This window comes from Eptatretus burgeri, chromosome 5 (assembly GCF_056783735.1).
Source record: "Eptatretus burgeri isolate ZD-2024b chromosome 5, Ebu_testis_v1, whole genome shotgun sequence".
Classification (NCBI taxonomy): Eukaryota; Metazoa; Chordata; class Myxini; order Myxiniformes; family Myxinidae; genus Eptatretus; species Eptatretus burgeri.
The window spans coordinates 72,470,853-72,488,616 of NC_140965.1; the positions used below are offsets into that span (position 1 = coordinate 72,470,853).

The 17,764-nt window shown below is 45.9% G+C and overlaps 1 protein-coding gene across 5 annotated transcripts in view; it reads right to left on the reverse strand.

The window, feature by feature from the left end:
* Positions 1-17,764, reverse strand: part of LOC147026683 (regulator of G protein signaling protein-like) — a 171,864-nt gene that overhangs the window by 129,985 nt on the left and 24,115 nt on the right. For all 5 annotated transcript variants that reach the window (XM_085882373.1, XM_085882372.1, XM_085882371.1 and 2 more), the window contains one exon: positions 10,629-10,703. In XM_085882373.1, coding sequence (XP_085738499.1) covers positions 10,629-10,644 — 16 coding nt within the window. In that variant the 5' untranslated portion in view covers positions 10,645-10,703. The remainder of the gene's footprint in view (positions 1-10,628; positions 10,704-17,764) is intronic.

Here is a 17,764-nt window from a genome sequence, read left to right on the forward strand (position 1 = left end):
TTCTGCTTTTGTAATATACTTGCCATTGGCATCGACTTTTGTTTCTGCCGGTGTGTGCTTTTAAATATGTCACAGGGAAGGGGAGGGAGAGGTGAGGGGCGAGTAGTATTATATCATTATTGACTAAAGTATAACTAGAACTAGCTGGATACCCATTTTCAACATGTTCTTTGTTTTAGAATCTAGCACGAGATAAAACGTGAAAGCAATGGACTGGATCCAAGTTTAAATTAACCTACCCCGCCCCCCTTTCTCCCCAGAGAGAGAATGCCCCCACCCATAAAAAAATATGACCATGTACTGCAATTACAGATCTGAGATGCTTCCATAGAGAAGTAAAAGGAAGTGCCCTCTGCTTCCCCAAGTAGAAGGTTACCTCCCAGAATTTATTTTCTTCAGCAAAAACCTCCCCCCTTGTCACTCACCACTTTTCATATGAGAATCTCTTCGCAGTATGCAATGTGTTGTGGAGTTATCATACTATTAGTTGGAGAGGTGTCTGTTTGGGGGTTCTTTTGGTTGTTTGGTAAAATGCATTTGTGGTGGGTGGTTTGTGCAAGTGGCTTGTGGAAAACGTACATAAAGACAAATTGTATGATGGGGAACTTTACGGAATGTAGGGAAGGGGAAAAGAAGGGGCTTAGACACACACACACACACACACACACACACACACACACACACACACACACACACACACACACACACACACACACACACACACACACACACACACACACACACACACACACACACACACACACACACACACACACACACACACACACACACACACACACACACACACACACACACACACAGAGACACACGTAGGGGAGACAAGAGCTCTCTAAACATGTGCTCGACACTACCTATACATAATGGAGCAAGTGTATGTCCAGCCACTAACACCGTAACCCATTCTCTTAATTACGTAATGTCTGAATGTCAGTTGCACCATGACTACATCAAGTAATTACATACTATTGGAACAAACCTTTCAAACCTCTCGACCCTTTAGACTGCTGAGACCCTTTATACCTTTGAAGACCCTTTTTACATTTGAGACCTTTATATTATTTAGACCCCTTAGGGCTTAGAGCACTATATACCTTCAGACCACTTGATACCCTGTAGACCCCGTTATCTATCTATATATATATTACTAAAACTCTCATCTTATATGTATGTATGTATGTATGTTCCCAAAATACAGCCAAAACGGTACACGATAGCGCAAAAATTTTAGGGCCACCTTACTCACCATTCTACTGCAGTGTGTAGTATAAAGTTTTGTTCAAATCGGGCAACGAAAAAATTATTAAAAAATTAATTCCCAATTCAGTCAAGTACTCTTCGGGAGAATTTGATCAATGCAAACAACCTCAGCAGTATAGTACGCTGGAGCTATCTTTTTTTTTCTTTAAATGATTTTTTTTTCATCAACCGCTGTCACAACAGGAACCCAACGGGTTCACGGGTCATCTAGTACCCTTTAAAATCCTAAGACCCTTAACACCCGAAGACCATTTCGAACTCATAGAACCACCCTTAGGCCCTGTGGACCATATAGACCACCTCAAACCCTCAGACCCAAAATACCCGTGACACTTTATAACCATAAGAACCTTGAGACCCTATAGACCCGTTGGAACCATTGGACCCTGAAGACCCTGTTAGAACGCAAAGTCCCCTCAGATCCTCCAGACCCCTTTTACCTTTAAGAAACTTTTGACACTTTAGACCATCCATCCATCCATCCATTGGGACCATCCTCTGTGCAGAGCGTTGGTGCTGCCTAAGCAATCTCCTTGGCTATTGGGCACAATCCTGGAGAGGTTGCCACTCCAACGCAGGATACCAGCAAGCTGGTACTCATTTTGCAGACCACAGAAGGATCACAGGCTGAGTCAACCCCACCTCATATTAATTCAAGAGCCAAGCAGAATTTGAACTCAGGACCCTCGGATGCCAAGCTCACCACTCAAGCCAGTAAGCCAACACCAGGGCACTTTAGACCCCTTAATTATTTGGACCTTTTATACCCTTTAGGCCGTTACACCCCTTATGTCCCTAAACACCATTTACACCCATTACACCCTTTTGACCCGTTCAACCCCTTACACCCTGCAGACCCTTTAGACATGTTTAGACCCCTTTAGACTGCTCGGACCCTTAACCACTTCGAGCTGAAGACCACTTAGACCTTTCTAGACACTTTAGATCCCATAGACATTTACATCCTTTCGAGATTAGACCCTTTTGACCCCTGTTCTTCATTGCGGCATGGACCGCGAGCCACTGGCGGCCCCTGGTGGCCGAAAGTGCTACCCCTGACGCACATCCGATAATACACAAATGTGAAAACACCCCATCATAATCCACCATAAATGCTAGCAAATTGACTCAATGGTTTCAAATGAGTGTTCCAATGTGAAGCGTAAAAGTAACATCACTATATCAGTAGTTGGCAGTGTACAAACAATTATGCTTGCAGCACAGTAACCACAACAACAAAAAAAGATTATGTGGAGGTGGGGCCGAATAGCAGCCATTTTGGAGTCCTTCAGGCGGTGTGATGGCTCTCACACTGATGTCTTATCTGCAAAAGTGGCCCCCTTCTAAAAAATAGTGAAGATTACTGATTTAGACCCTTTAGACCCTAACTACTCTTGGAATGTATCCTTTAGATCTTTCGACCATCTCCAACTTTTTAGACGCACACCACACAAACATTTATCATTGGTTCACGAAAAAATATTTTCACGAAAAATATGTGACCACTATTTGGTTCACGAAAAATATAATAATTGGTTCACGAAAAAATATTTTCATGAAAAATATAATAATTGGTTCACGAAAAAATATTTTCACGAAAAATTAAGTGACCACTATATTCGTTATTGTTGTGTGTCTGTCTCTCTGTATGTCTGTCTGTCTGTCTGTCTGTCCCGAGCATAGCTCCGTGGGTTTTGATCCGATCCTGATGAAATTTTGGTGGGAGGTTTATATCATGATCTAGTTGTGTTATCCTGAAAATGGGCGTGGTCCGCCCATTATGGGCGGAGCCACGCCCAAAAAACATGTGTTTTTAGGGGGTAGCTGATTTCAATTTACATCTTCTCCTAGGGGTTTTGTCGAATCTGACAGGGGTTTCGGTTTTGGTTAGCCCAATGGCACCTGCATAGCCCCACGGAGCTCGATTTTTCATTGTCATCCCAAGGTCAAGGTCAAAAGGTCACGAACTTAGAAAATTGCGATTTTGACATTAAAAAATTCTTCTCCGAGGGGTTTGTCGAATCTGGCAGGGGTTTCGGTTTTTGGTTAGCCCAATGGCACCTGCATAGCCCCACAGAGGTCGATTTTTCATTTTAGTCCCAAGGTCAAGGTCACAAGGTCATGAACTTCGAAAATTTCGAATTTTGACATAAAAATCAGACGACCGCCCAAACTTTGAGAGCTCGGATGACAATATTTTTTATGCATAATCTTGAGGTCATTCCCCACCTAAAGTCTTCAAACAATTTTTCTCTATCTCCAACACCTTGCCCATGGCACCCCCTTCAAGTTTGTTTTTACGCTGATTTCATCAAAGTATGGATAATCCGAGGAGTGTGAAATGCCATATAGCCTATATGACGTTATATTGTTCCTGGAATGTTCCAGAGGAAGTTTTGTACCAAAGGTCATAATCCTTGACCTTTGACCTTTAAAGTTCACAAAGGTCAAATTTTCAAAGTTGTGGGAATCGAACCGGATTTTCGACCTTCTTCGACGAACTAACTCCATTAAGCTATAACACGTATCCTGTTTCCTTATTTTAATGTCCACAACATTGTTTTGTGACCTTTAAAGGTTATGCAAAGGTCAAATTTTTTAAGTTGTTGAACGAAACCGGGTTTTCGACATTTTGCAGCTAATAACCTGTCACTCGTACCACATCATGTTGATCATTTTAATAACTTGTTCAAACATTATCACATTGTCTCATCCTTGACTTCTGAAACAATCTACATCGTCAAATATCGCTCGTGAACCATCGTCGTGCCTCCGAGCCTGTGCACTACACTGCCTCCGAGCCTACCAGCTCCCTAAACACCGGGGAGTGCCCTCCATGGCGACTGCCCTGAAACGCTCACGTGGCAGGCTGGCTTCCCGGACCCCTTTCCGAGGGTTACCCGTGCCCACGACTGTCCACGCGGCCAATGGTGCCCCGGGCCCCTGCATCATGCGGGCGCACCCGTGCCCACTACACTATCCCGGCCCCCCATGGGCCCTTGGCCTACCACGGCCGACTAGCCCGGTGCCCAGGGTACCCACTCAGCGATACTCACCATTCGTAGCCATGCTCCCAGCCCGTCAACAGGGCTCCTGCACCCCTCCAAACGGGTATCGAGCCTACTTTCCCACCAACAACAAAACGACTTCCATTTTGTCAATTTGACTAACCCAGCTAACACACTCTACTCCGACCCCAGGGTTCCTTGGGCGGGAATCACTCCTCCCCCCAATCACTCATCGCACCATGCATTCCACATTCGCTCCATTCACACAGACCCGCTGGCCTCACTCACACATCATGTTCTTTTTCCACTTCACTCTTCAACTCTCACACATCGCGGAACTCTGCCATCCTGCCCACTAGATCCCCTAACTTAACTCGTGCTCACACGTCATCCCTTACACTTCAGCACGTTCCTTTTAGCACTACGTAGCTAAGCTACGTCCCCTCTACACATCCAAAGTCTGTCTCTGTCTCCAAATATCCCATTTTTCCAACCTAAGTCTCATCTAAAATCCCTCTACCTAATCCATTCCACGGGCCCCATGAGGACTTACCCCTGCCCCATGAGACCAGTCTAGCTATCACTAACCCTTCCCCCTAACTAGTGGTATCCTGTGCCCAAGACAAGGGGATCTTCCACCCCTTGCCGAGGGAATCCTGTTCACCCGAAGCGAGGCTTGCTTCCTTTTTTTTTTTCCTTTTGCGCATCACCAGCGCGGCAACTCGCAACCTGTGCACAAGCGCGGCAATTCACAGCCGCGCACCTTTGGCGTGACATCATGGCAGCTGTTCACACACCTCGTCCCTCTTGGACGGTACCATCCGGCAGGGATTCACCTTCCTGCCGGATTCCAACCCTACGTGCAGCCATGACGTCATTCTGCGCACTAAAAGCAAACCTCGCGTTTCGAGGGGTTCCCCACGCGAACACGTGCTCTGCCCATCGGAGCTTCACGCACACGCTCGCGTGGAGAACCCATCCGGTCCAAATCCGTATCCTGCCTAGCCTTTGTCCGTCCGCGGGATCGGCAACATCCACCGCTGGCGTTTCCGGACTGGGTTTCACTCCCGCAAGCGCGCACGCGGCGGCCTCGTGCACTGCACGGCCCAAACCTCGTGCTCGCTGCAGTGGAAACCCAGCGCGGTGCTCAAAATAGCTACAGCCGCTACCCGGCCTCTGTCCTTCACCTGTCGCCGTCGTCGTCTCCATTCCCTCCACGCACTCAAACTCCCGCGTGTCACGACGCTCACACTCCACGACATGACATTCACACCGGGAGACGAGGCTGCATGTTCACTCATGCCCACCGTCATCTCCCTTACATACCGCTCTCTCACACACACGGTCTCCCTTGCACTCGGCCGTTCACTCACGCATGCCATTACCCTTGCACACGTGGTTCCATTCACACACGGCTGTTCACTCACTTGCGCCGTTTCACTCGCACCCGTGGTTTGTTCCACACACGGTGTGCTGGGAAGCATGCATTTCGGCACACTCGCAACCTCGCACACCACTCCACTCACACACGCGGTCCCTTTCACACAACGCCCTTCACCAGGCTATGCGTGCGTTGCAGCACGCATTTTGCCACACTCGTGAACACACACACAGGAACATTCACACTGGGGATTAGTGCCACTACAAGGGGTTCCGGGGCCTCCATACCCCCCAAGCTCCTCATGCACCCGTCCGCAGCACTCGCCCCCTCAAATTCGCGAAGCTCGACCGGACCCACCTGGTCGAGATCAGCATCAAGGGAGAATAGTGTCTCCCTCCGTTCCCGAAGGAGGCTATCCAGCTGCTTGCACCGGGTCACAAAATATTCTGCCAGCTCCCCCTCATGGTCCTCCACTCATGGTCCAGAGAAAGAAAAATGGCTAACTCAAAGCGTCGCAGCCCGGATGAATCACACATATTCCCTCTAAACAACAGGTGTGGACTAACTACACATGAACTTAGCGTCATAACTGATATGAGGACCCTTTATGGTGTATTGCGAATTCCCACAGCCGTAACACTATATATACGAGGTGTGTTCAAAAAGTATCCAACCTTAATTTTTCATGCGTAAACAAATGAAGGTTGGGAGGCGTGGTTTGGTGCACGTATGTAGGTGATCCTAATGCGTATATTTTCCCGTCTGCAGGAGCTGTCAGTCGCCGACAGACCGCTGATGAGTGAGGAAGTGTAAGTGAGCGCCGTCAGATTTTCGTTTTTGACAAAATGACGGATCACTGTGGTCTCCTCGCCAGTGATCACTGTGTTGAAGAAGTTGGGATCACTGTTCACAGTCTCCAGCATGTCCTGTGCGATCTCCAAACGGAGTTGCTTCTGCTCGATCGTTAGCAGCTTTGGCACGAACTTTGCTGAGATTCTCCTTAAGCCCAAAGCTTCAGTCACAATGGAATGAACGGATCCAATGCTGACGCCCGCCTCGTCTGCAAGTTTTCTGATCGTGATTCGACGATCCTGCATCAGCAGGGTCCTCACTTGGTCAATGATGATCTCATTTCGGGATGCTGAGGGCCTATCAGAACGTGCTTCACTTTCCACTGATGTGCGACCATCTTTGAAGTGGCTGTACCACTCTTTTATCTGTGTGTTGCCCATTGCTTCGTTCCCGAAGGCCTGTTGAATCTTGTGGATCGTTTCCACTTGGGAATCGCCAAGCTTTACACAAAATTTGATGCAGTAGCGTTGCTCAAGTTTTTCCGTCATTTTGTCAAAAACGAAAATCCAACGGCGCTCACTTACACTTCCTCACTCATCGGCGGTCTGTCGGCGACTGACAGCTCCTGCAGGTGGGAAAATATTCACGCATACGGATTGGGATCGCCTACATACGTGTACCAAACCATGCCTCCCTAGCTTCATTTGTTTATGCACGAAAAATTAAGGTTGGATACTTTTTGAACACACCTCGTGCATGTATATATATATATATATATATATATATATATATATATATATATATATATATATATATATATATATATATACAAATATTGTGGTGGGAATTATTCCAAAGGGTTAATAAATGCTTAGTATAGCGTAATTATTCCCATATTGAGTATTTAGAATAAGTGTGAAGTAATTAAATGTCATTTTAGATATGCGTCGCTAATTCATCGAGCTAGAAACATCAGATGCACCCCAGTGTGTCCAAAATCCCTCATTCCTGCAAGCCTTTATTTCATGTTTTCTTCCTCCATTTTCTGTGTAAATATACCCCTTTTGCAGAGCAGTATGCCTCCTAGCCTTAGTTTAGTTGAGGCAAGGCACCCTCATTATACTGGCCTGGTCACAGCACCAAACCGGTGAGGTGAGAGGTCATGTGAGCGATGCCCCATGGCCAGACCGAACCTTTGACCAAAAGTGTTTATTGTATTCCTGCAAATTTCCAATTATAAATGTAAAACTCTTTTAACCTCAAGCAGTGTTGAAAAGAAGCAAGTAATCTTTTGTAAGCTTTCAGAGACAAAGCTTCAAAACATTTTTTCCATTGTGGGTAAAAACGTTTTCATTGCAAAAAACATGCTATATGCAAGAGAAAAAAAAAAAACAATACAAGAACGAGAAACATAACACTTTAACAATTATAGAGAGCCAAATTCCAAGTGTCAAATGATGAGAAAAACAACTCTTAGATTGAAACCACAGGATCTCGATTTTCTATTCCACTATAAACACGTGAAAGGGTGAGGGGAGGATTGGGGGAGGTGGGGCAAATATATCTTGTGCCATGGCTAGTTGTGGCCCCGTCTCCTGCAGTGGTGAGTAAACCACTTTCGTGCTCATGACCTGATCCTGGATATCTCCAGCACGTTTGTAAACTTAGGGGAGATTTACCCAGCCATAATTTAATGCCTCCGCTGAAGAAGTTGCTGGTGGCATTATGTTTTTGGGTTGTCCGTCCAGTCCGTATGGACGTACGTCCATCCATGCTAATTTTCTCTGTTTTTTTCTGCAACCGCTTATCCAATTGACAGGGAATTTTCACCCTCGGTGCAACAACTCATGCAGAACGATTTAATGATAATTATGACATCATAGGTCACGTGGTGTGACAGCCATGTTGGAAAAAGGAAAAACTTTGGACCTCTGTATCTTCGTAACCGCTCCATGGAAAAAAATTAAACTTGGCACATGTGATGTATTCCACACGGGAAATGAGCGTGATTTTTTTGTGGCTTCATTATGACATCATAATTGCATAAGTCGAACACTTTATCCGATCAGTCTGAAAAATTTTGAGGGTCATCTATGGCTAAATTGTATGGGGGGGGGGGGGATTGATGATGTCATCGGCACATGGTTTGGCAGCCATATTGTTTTTACTTTAAAAACCTTCAAAAATCTTCTCCGAAATGGCTGAACAGATCCAGACAAAACTTTACAGGTATGATTGCCGGTCTACGAGGAACAAAACTTCTCCACCTATGACGTCGTAGGTCACATGGTTTGGCAGCTATGATTTTTTGAAGAATAAACATTTAAAAAGCCTCTTCTCCAGAACAGCTTGACAGATCAAGGAAAACTTCACCCACATGTTCCCCAAGCCTTGGGGATACCAAGGTGTTCACGAATAATTAATAGATCACATGATCTGGCAGCCATATTGGATTGAACGAAAATCTTTAAAAAGTTCTTTCTCTTGAACCACTTCATCAATCGACATGAAACGTAACAGTTATGATCTAGTAGTCATGGGGAATATATTGTTATGGTTGTGGCGGTAGATGGAGGAATTTAATCGGAATGTTAGGATTGAATTGAGTTGTTTGGTCCGTGGACATGTAGGAGACATCTCAATGTAATTAAGTAGGGAAACTGTGAGCATAAGTGTTACGTGTCACCACACGGGGGGTGGTGCAGTGTTAATTAGATAAGGATAAAGAATAAGTTCCCCCAGTATGTGATTGCCCCTTGTAACCTATTCCTACATTTTTGCATTTACAAGTGAGCCAAATGTGCCAAGCAGGCAGAAGCTCCACCTCCAAGGGTGACGGTTGGCGAAGTCAGGCCCCCGAGGCAGATGATTGATGGGCGTGACATCAGGAGCTATCCAAACGTGCCGAGCAGACAGAGGCCCACCTTCCCAGGTTTTGTGCGAGCAAGCCATGCCCCGGAGGAGGAAACGGGGGTTTGGTGATGTCAGTCAGAGTTGAGAGATCAGGAGGATCGCACGAGGTCGATGTGAGGAAGGCAATTGTAGTCATCGTAGGAACGTGGCTCGGACGGAGGATCTCGCTTTGCTCTCCTCTCAGTGCAACAAAATGGCTTTCCTTCGATGCATGAAGAAAACGGCATGATTCTCGCATTTGTGCTGAGGCGATTTGACTTGCATATTGAGCAAGACACTGGCCATCGACTCTTGGCTGGTCGTATGGGACGGACCTCGAGGCCTCTGGCCAGATTCTGCAAAGCCACGTCGTCGGTAAGAACGATCGACGAAGAAGATGCATGGGGTCTCTGAGCCTTGGTGTTGAATACTGCTCACGAATTTCCTGACATACGTTTGTCCCGCTGCGAGAGAGTGACTTGGCGCCACTTTGCACACGTCTATACATGCAAATCGAAGCGCCTCAATTCCAAGTTCCACAAAGACCATCTTTGGGCCAAACTAAGTGACAGAATAAAGGGTTTTCTTTTATTTTGATTCCCCTTGTCTGTATTTAAGTTTGTATGTAGAGGTGCATCGATTTACACTTTAGGATGAGTTTACCTCACATATTATTTTATTCTGATTATTGTCCTTTGTAAATATTTGTCTATTTTCATTAAATCCGGTTATTATAATTAGCTGTATTGGTGTATTTATCGTGGGGTTCGAGTATAAAACCCCTGTGCATCCATTTCTGTGCCCCCATCACACCGCCATTGCCCCATGCCCCTCCCGTGTGCGTGATCATCTCCGAGGATCAACATGTCTGCCTCCTAATAAGGAAAAACCGCTCGACCACCCAGGCTGGCAGTGTTTACCGCCCGTCACCACAAATTGGGTCGGGGGGGTTTAACCTGGACCGCCAGCACCGTGACATTGTTTTAAATTTCAATCTGATCGGATGCATGGTCTGGAAGCCAGAATTAATTAATATTTTGAATATGGGTTCAGGCATTTAAATCAAATTGGTCCAAGTTTGTTCAATGATGCAATAATGTGGGCGGAGGCATATCTGGCGATATCACGATGTCGAAAAGTGCCCTTCTAGTTTTTCTATGACTCTCAGACGTAAACACAGAGCCTTACGTTATTATATATAGTAGGATTACACTGGCGGCACTGAAACCTAACACCCCCCTCCCCCCTCCAACACACACATACACACACAAACTCACTGTTTGTGCTGGGCATCCGGGTCTCAACAACCACAAATTTTCTCGCTTCAGGTACAGTGGTCTTTGTCCAAACACCTTGCATGATAAAAGAGGAAAATGGACAGGGTAAAGTGAGCCATTTGTTATGAGAATGAAAACAAAGTCTAATACAGGAATTTAAAAAAATATATACAGTACTGCAATTTGTTAAACCACTTTGACTGACCATCAATAAAGAGCAGCAATGTCGTATCACACCATGTACAAATTTTGCTAAGACTGGGCAACAAAACTAACTTTTCATCTGCTACGAAGGGAAATGCAGGTGTTCTTGGCTAAATCTGGGCTGCTGATTTCACATCTGTCGTCAGAATTTAGCCAGCACATCAGGTTTCAAAATATCGTTGCGGTTTTGCAAAACCGCATGCCTCCAAGGCAATGGCACCCAACATACAGTGATCCCCAGGAACTTATTTCATTAGTATTCGTGTAGTTCGTCCTCCCCTCATGTCCAGCGGGTTAACGGGATGAAGTGTGCTGTGTGGGTCTCGTAGTTAGGTCTAGTAAATATATCTGATTCATACTCTGACCCCAACTCTAACACTTTCCTTTTAGCCATAGCACATGACAAGCATGCAAGCACACACGCCATTCAATAGGCAATTGTTTAAAAGCACACCGCGATGCCTCCCGTGGCTCAGATCATCTACAACCCAATTTCACACAAGACAACCCGCACACAGGAATTTGTGTGCCATTATTTCATTCAAATGTGCATGCCAATTCCCAACCGGCACTTCACCTGACTCCGCACCTTACTCACAAAATCTCACCACTTTGACCACAAATGCCTCCCGCACACGAAAAAAAATATTCCCAAACCCCCTCAATGCCACTCTATTTTGAGGACCACCGCACAGCGTAGGATTGCCCTCAGTGCCGCACGATGCTCGACCACGCAACAGACGCTAATGGCTCCACCGCATCTCACCGGGAATGTCCCAGGTGAGCGACCAGAATTGTTGCAACCCTTATCCAGTTGTCAGACCACGGCAAGACCAGGAGCAATGAGGAGGGATCGCAGGAAGGGCGATCCGGGAGTTTGGTTCGGGTCCCGGGTTGTGCATTTTGGCTCATGAAGGAGCCCGTGGGTGATGGAGAAAGTCCGCTGCCATCCGACATACAGACTGCACTCAGTGCACTTTTGGGGCCGGGGTGCTGGCTTAGGGAGCATGCCCACATGCTCAGTCAGGAGCTCCGAGCTGTGCCGAAGCTCGTAGGCATCTGAGCCAGTTTCCAGTCCTGGAGCCTGGTGGGGCGTGGCTTGGGCCACTGTGGCCCAATAGAGAAGCAGGATTTGGGCCACAGTGCGTCGCTTTCCAATCCTCACCACACCCTTCGCCTGGGGCTTATAAAAGGGGGTAACGCAGAGCCATTAGAGTGCGATGCTTCGAAAGAGCTTCTTCTTCGAAAACCTGATCCAAGTGCGACTGTCATCCTTCGAGACTCCCTGCCGTGCTGTCGACGTCCCGCCACCCCCGTGAAGCCAGACTGGCCAGTGCAGAGTGCACGTTGCCACGAGCCCCGACAAATAAATAGGCAGTTGATAACGCGCCATATCACGAGTTGGGAACGCTCAGGCGGAGCATCCCAGGGAGGTACACACTTCACATACAGACCTTTACATGGCTAGGTTAGGGATCTTTCTTCTCACGCATCTATTCTCCTCTCTCTCTATCCACCCCTCTATCCCATCTTCTTTGGACGCACAAAGAAGAACATTTCTGACTCGCAATCCCATTTTCCTCTGGCATGACACCGCACCCCTCACGTCACCTATGTCGCACCTCCCCACTCCCACACCGTAGACACCAGTATCTTTCCAACTACCCTTCCCTAAGCGTCGTGGGCCACGTTGGTCAGCCGACTGTGCCAGGTATTTTGAGGGCGCTCATCCTCACCTTTCTAGGCTCGAACTTTCTGTGTGTGTGTGTGTGTGCGTGTGCGTGTGCGTGTGCATGTGTGTGTGTGTGTGTGTGTGTGTGTGTATGTGTGTGTGTGTGTGTGTGTGTGTGTGTATGTGTGTGTGTGATGGCGCCTGTCCTCGAGTAAGGATGATTGCAGAAGATAGTCGAGATAATCCTGTTCTGTATCCTCTTTTGTAAGTTGCCTTTTGCCACACCCCACAAATTCCTTGCTTTCCCCTGCTGTAAATAAAATAAAACCACATTCACTGTGCCACATACTTTTCCTCACTTGATTGTAAATAAATGTGTTGTATAGAATTGTTCCCAGCTCGTTTTCGTGTTTTCTTCCATTGGTCCAGTGTGGCCCACACCCTAGTTTAGCCAGGACGTTATTCCCCAACGATCTGTTTCCTAGCCGGGACGTGCTTGGCAGTTCCGCTCAGATGCATCTGATCTGGTTTGAGCAATTGCGTACCGAGGGCATGTTCCCCGTAATTAGATCATGTGACCTTTAGGTAAACGGTATTAATTAGACGGAGGTCCCTCAGTCACGTGGTCAAGTTATTGGCGTTCGCGGTCGATTGGCGACCCGCAGCGTCACAAAGTTATTCGTATGTGACGGCCTGCGATTCCAGAGAGTCTGGTGGGAACTCGAAGTAGTTCACCCCTCGTGGTCTTCGCCCCTAACCCGGGTCTGCAAACAATATGTTTATGTATTAATGATACCCAGCATGCTACATGAGATACTTTATTTTTGCAGATCACCACATTGTACATCTAATATCAGTGCTTAGTAATTACTTTCACATCATATTTAGATAATGATTGATCTCCATGTATAATGTGTCGTATACAAACAAAGAACATCAACAAGTTGCCGTAAAAGAAGTTAATAAAATATTAGAACATAGTAATCTTCGGAAGGGTGTAAACTTGATTGGGAAATCTGCCCCATTGTGAGTGATTCAGAAACAACACTTCAAGTTTACACTCTTCCTTTCAATATAGTCAGCGTAGACACTGTTCAGACATGTTCAGAAGTGTGTGAGACACTTGCTCTTGTGCTTGTGTGTGGAATTGGTCTCCTGTTGTAGGAACCAGCAGTAATCACCCATCATGTTTGGGTTGAACCTGCCTTGATGCCTAGTTTCCATGACCAAAATGTCTTGGTGGAACCTTTCATCATGCTCATTGCTTACCTCACCCAGATTAGGTGGGAATAAATCAAGACGAGAATGCAAGAAGTGCATTTTAAGAGAAATCCTACAGCCCATCCACTGATAGGCCTTTAGCATGTTGTCCACCAATTCCACTTACTGTTCAGCCCTATAGTTCCCGAGAAAGTTCTGCACAACAAACACAATTGCTTCCCAAGTTGCAAACTCAAGTAGGTTCAGTTTATTTTTGAACTTGGGATCACACATCAGTTCGTGGATCTGGGGGTGAACGAAAATGCCTGCTTTGAGTTTAGCATCAGTTTTCTCTGCGCCAAACCTCTCTCTGAGATATTGGAGGCCATTACCGTCATGATCCAATGCCTTTACAAAGTTTTTCATGAGGGTTAGGGTTAGTTAAAAAATGTAATGGCACGTGGAAAATTTTACTTAAAAAATCATACTTTCATCAGTGTTCATCCATTTTTAATAATTTATGAATGCATTATAAAACTCTTTTTATGAGAAATAATATTCTACAACAGTTGTATTGTGACAATTGAAACCATAAATTAAAAAAAGAATAATTTATGATCACTTAAAATCACCCACCAGGGCAAGCGACTGTAAATGGACCGACCATATGTACAACTCAAAATCCTGATGTGCTGAGAAAATTATGACTTCAGATTCAGCATCAGCATACTCGATTTAGTCGAGAACATATGTTTCCACCCCCATAGCAAAATCTTTGTTGTGCAGTGTAATAAACATTAACACACTGTATTAAATTCCATGAATTTCTCCTCCATATTGTTACGGATCTGGAAACCATTTGCATTCAACATACAGATGTCACAAAAGTCAGTTATGTCGTTAAGTATGTGTGTAGTCAGATCCCCTTCCTTTTGTCTAGTGGGAGAATCAAAGGCGTTGCGATTTCTTTTAGTTAGGTTATTACATCTAACAACCATCCCATCTGCATGACCCCTCGGCCCATCACGATCCACCACCAACCAGCTGCCTTCTCGCACCCTGACGTGCCAAGGCAAAATCTCGCGGTTCCGGTTTCTCGGCTCCCACAAACATTGTAACTCTTTCACGACGACCTTTGCAACATTGATATTGTTGCTCGTCAAGTATGAACCCGCGTGGAAGAGTGCCTCGGGTTTCCTGGCAGGGGCCGTTGCAGCGTTGATACTGTTACTCGTCAAGTATGAACCCACGTGGAAGAGTGACTGGGGTTTCCCGGCAGGGGCCAAGGCCCCGCCCCAGAAGGGTGGGCCGTAGGACCCTGTCCAATCAAAGGGGGACAGCGAGGTGTGTTTCACCAAGTTCCCCTCCCCGTTGAGGGAGGTTAAAAAAAATCCCCGAGCACTCGCTGAGAGCAGAGTTTTGGTGGGTTTTTGCTGTTACGAAGGCTGTTACGAAGGGGTGGTAACAGAGGTTGTTACGAGGGCTGTCACGAGGGTTGAGCAGAAGGTCGTCGAGGCGGCGAACGTGTCTCTGCTGGCTCTCTACAAGGAAGGAAAGAGCGACCCCGACCCCCCTCCATGGACCCCGGCCATTCACCACTCGAGCTCTGCCACGAACCTCGAGTCCCACACGTGCGACTCGGGACCAAACCAGCGACCTTTGTCAGGTGCCGTAGCACGGAGTACTCCCTTTCTCCGACGGCCAGGTACCCATCCAAACTCTGACCCCCAGCTTGTCTCTCTCCTTGGCTGTGAGGGTCCAATAAAGAACTCTGGGTTTCTTTTCATTTGTGTGTGTGTCTGCGTGTGGGCCCATCTTTAAGTAGAACTGAATAAGTGTTTTTGGATCATTGTAAATATTCCTTGCTTGCATATTCGCGTTAAGTCTTGCTTTGTGTCTTCATTTACTGTAAATAAATCATCACAGAAATGTTCCCAGTTCGTTTCCGTCCCTTCTTGCATTGGTCCAGTATGGTTCGGATCTGAGTTTAGGCGGGGTTTTATCCCCGGTAATCGGACAATTGTAGCTGGGACGTCCTGGTCAAGCCCGCTCAACTGCATCCGAGCCGGAAAGGTGGATGGCAGAGTGGTAGTCGGTCGGTGTAATTTTACCGCTGCCGGTAGCGTGAATCTGGTTCGGCCAGGCATTCCGAGGGTGAGGATCCCCAGTAGCCGAGACCGCATGGTTACTTAGGTACATTGGATCGAGACAAAATAACCCTAGGCCACGCGGTTAAGATATTGGCGTTCCACGGTCGGTTAAACGACCCGCCAGCTCGTGGAGTTATCTGAGCGGCGGCCTACAATTCCAGGGAGTCTGGGGGAGATGATGTAACCTCCCCCACCTAGTGGTCATTCTCGCCACCAATCCCCGGCCCACAACAATATATCATCATATGCGACTGTATGTTTGATGCATTTTCATATGATCCTCAGAAGTTTGAAAAGTTGATTCCAGTTTTTTTGACAGTATTTCAACATTTCATCAGCAAGATTCTCACCTCAATAATCAGTGATAGCAAAGAAACTCAGAAATCGTTCAACAGGAGCCCCAGTCACATGTACATAGCGTATAATAATGGTGAGCTGATCTATGTGAGATATATCGGGTGTCCTGTCAACACTGATAGAGAAATACTTTGCATCATTAATTTCTTGAATAACTGCAGATTTTACTTTATTCCACATCAGTTCAATTAGCTCTTCACAAAGACTGGACGAAAGATACGATGAAATTCCACTTCCTGAATTTCCAAACCTGGCAAGATGGTCTGAAAGGAAAGGCTCAAACTGTGAAATGAGCTCCAAAATTCCAAGAAAGTTTCCATTATGTGGTGAGCTGAGAGTTTCATTAGCTCCACGAAATGCCAGACCGTGTTCAGCAAGGAGTTTAATGACATGAACAACACGTTTCAGCACAATTTTCCAGTACTGCTGCTTCTGCTTGAGCTGAAATTCCAGCCAGGTGTCAATTCTCCCACCCTCCTGTCGCCTTGTACACCACAGAAGCATTGATCGTGTATGTTCTGGTGACTGTTCATGTTCCCCGATTCTGATAACAGCGTGTTTCTGATCATCAAACAATGCACTTTTCTTTGATGAAAAGAATTTGCACACAAAGCAAAATATCCACCTTTTTGACGGCGAGTACAACAACCGCTCATGATCAATGCTTTGCCCATTCTGCAGCGTTCGTTTAAAAATGCTTTTTGGAATATGTCGAATTCGACCCTCCTCACATATTCTCTCCAACGACACATATCTCTCACATCGATTCTGGCAATCAGTGGGTCCCCTTGTCCAGTTCACTCGAAGTGACATCTTTTCCATTTTGCTGGATCATTACTGAAGGTAAGAAGATCAAGATCACGGTTTTGAGTGGGACGAGATGGTTGTCTTTGAGGAGAGTCAACTTAATTTTCTGCACCCAGGCCTAGTTCTTTAGCAACACCGTCGTCAGCACTGACAGTTTAACTGCTTAGATCCACTGGTGTTGTTGCTGCATCATCTTGCAATAATGTAGACCCAACATTGGATAATTTAAGTATTTTACAAAGCAAACTGTTTTTGCTAGCTTGCTTTTCCTTTGGTTTCTTCCGCTTAGCGGCACCACTCTCCATATTCTGGAACGTCGCTCGGTTGCTGCATTGGAGAGTGGTATTACACTATACTATACACCACTTCCCTGGCGCTTTCGGGAGTGTGTCTTTGTCGTATGTTTATTTCGTCGTGATTTCCTTTGGCCCATATGTCTGTGTCGGTGTAAAACAATATAATTTTTTTTTTACAATTCTAAGCTGTATAAAACAATTCTACGTCATTAGTGGTTGCGTCATTTTGATGTATGATGCTAATCACGATCCTCCAATAAAAAGGTCATGTGATTCATGTGGTATATCTCTCATTGCTTGTCTTGTATTACTGTTTCTGTTTCTCATAAAACGTTGCATTATTTATATTAGACCTTGAATTCCTGTCTCCCATCTCTGCTAATTTTGAGATGACAAGGGAATAAATAATATTAGCTATATAAATAAATGTATCATATCATTCATATGTTT